The 1,901-nt window shown below is 46.4% G+C and overlaps 1 protein-coding gene across 1 annotated transcript; it reads right to left on the bottom strand.

Moving 5' to 3' along the window:
* On the bottom strand, positions 1-1,066 carry her12 (hairy-related 12). The gene is made up of 2 exons (XM_085259792.1): positions 986-1,066; positions 1-901 (listed from the first exon to the last, which is right to left on the bottom strand). Exons 1-2 carry the CDS (start codon positions 1,052-1,054, stop codon positions 494-496), a joined length of 477 nt encoding a protein of 158 aa, XP_085115918.1. The 5' UTR covers positions 1,055-1,066; the 3' UTR covers positions 1-493.
* Between the last annotated feature and the right edge of the window lie 835 nt (positions 1,067-1,901).

Genomic DNA, 1,901 nt, shown 5'->3' with positions numbered 1-1,901 from the left:
CAAATGTTAGGAATGAGTTTTAAGAACCTTTACACAATAGCAGAACAGCAATATAAACATCTCAGTACAACATGTTAAAAATGTAAACCCATCTACACGCAAAACACACGCTTTGTAATCATACTGACACATCGAGTTTGGCATAGATACATCAAAACAGATGAGAAATATTCTCCACAGCAGCTGTCCATAAACACAGTATGGCAGACACATATACAGTAACATCGAGTAGTCCAAAGATAAAACTCCACTGGAGTAAACAACAAAACTATCAATACTCAAAATCAAAATCAACCTCCAGCTTTAAACGCAAAGGGAAAGTACGTATTAAGAGTCACAGCGGGATCTTCAGCTACGTGACAGCCGGTGCTTTTACTTGTCCATCAATGTGATGAGACGCTAAGGAAACCCATCAGGAATGAGCAGGCTGGAAAAATATATTTCCTACATAGTGAGGGAGAGTTCAGCACCCCTCATGTCTCAGTCTCTGCCTCTACCAAGGCCTCCACACGGGGCCTCTGCTCCCGCTGTCCTGCACTGTGGTGGGCCTGAGTGTGAAGCAGACTGGGGAGGAGCTGCTGGCTGTCTGGGCTTGAAGGAGTTTCTGGTCTTGCTGCTGCTGGAGTCCCTGCAGAGGGGCGAGAGAAGCCTCTGAGCCAGCTGAAAGGAAGTGCACAGGGTCCCTCCAACACTGAGAGTAGGCCTGGTTGTAGTCACTCTGACAGAGGCCTGTCTGCAGCTGCTGCCTCAGGAAGCTCACAGTCATCTCCAAGATGTCAGCCTTCTCTAGCTTGGAGTTGGGCTCTTGCTTGTGAAACTCCTTCTCCAGAATGACTTTCAGCTGCTCGATGCAGCTGTTGATGCGATCCCTGCGCATTTTCTCCACAATGGGTTTCCTCATCTGAGAAAGAGAAGGCAGACAAGTAAGTTCACATTTCAAGTCAGCAATGCACAAGCCAATCTAAAAATCTCCTGTGGTACTCACTTTAATGTTATCTTTCTCAGAGATCCTGATGTGGTGAACAGAGGAGTAGTTTGTTGAGTAAGGAGCCATGTCTCTGCAGAGGTGAAGTGAGCAGTGATGTCTCTGGAGGAGCCGCTCCTCATTTTATACTGGGAGATTAGCATAACAAAGTCATGTGGCTGAGGCAGGGCTGGGGTTCCCACACTCTGACCAGTGGGACTCCCAACAACAACAATGGAGGAGATGTCAATAACTCAGAGAGCATTTATCTCTGCTGGGCATGTTTCCCAAGATAAGCAACAGGCAATTAAGAGTTAATCAGAAGTGCTATCTCCGAATTTACATCAGCTGGATTGATCAGATTTTTTTTCTGTTTTTTAATTCTGATCAGAGGGAGTAAAATACACAAAAGAGAGAATCTCTCCAGGGGGAGGGGGTGACTGCAGTTAAGGACCAAATGAGTTACTGCAATAAAACAATATAAATGCCCCTTCAAAGAACACTTGAGCACTTTACTGCTCAGATAGCAAAGTGTGGAGAGGACAGAAAATGTTGTTTTTGGAATAATAAAGGCCTCGGGTAGGACTCCAGGCAGTCCCATCAAAGTTGAGGACAGGACAATCAAAGAAGTCTTAGATGAAACTTATTCGTCTACCACCTGTTGCTTTTCCAACTCCGCCCCACTCAAGCCTTGACATTAAGGTTTCCCACGGGGATCGCGAGTGAGGGAAAGCTTCAGCAGTGTATCTCGCGCATATTCAAAGCTACAGACGACCCAGGTGTGAAAGGAGGTGAGTGGCGTAAGTTGTCTGGCCCGAGCCGGGCCGACCAACGCGTGCGCTTCAAAATGCCCAACAAGCGATTTTTTTTTTGCGCTTGTGTTGACGCACAGCGTGAGGCGTTTACTCAGCCTCTTGTTCCTCTTATTAAAGACAAA

Source organism: Mchenga conophoros, linkage group LG20, assembly GCF_057382185.1.
Source record: "Mchenga conophoros isolate Kocher_MC1m ecotype Shallow Benthic linkage group LG20, M_conophoros_male_GT1.1, whole genome shotgun sequence".
NCBI lineage: Eukaryota > Metazoa > Chordata > Actinopteri > Cichliformes > Cichlidae > Mchenga > Mchenga conophoros.
The sequence above is the reverse complement of the archived record's forward strand: the minus strand, read 5'-3'. Positions and strand labels throughout refer to the sequence as shown.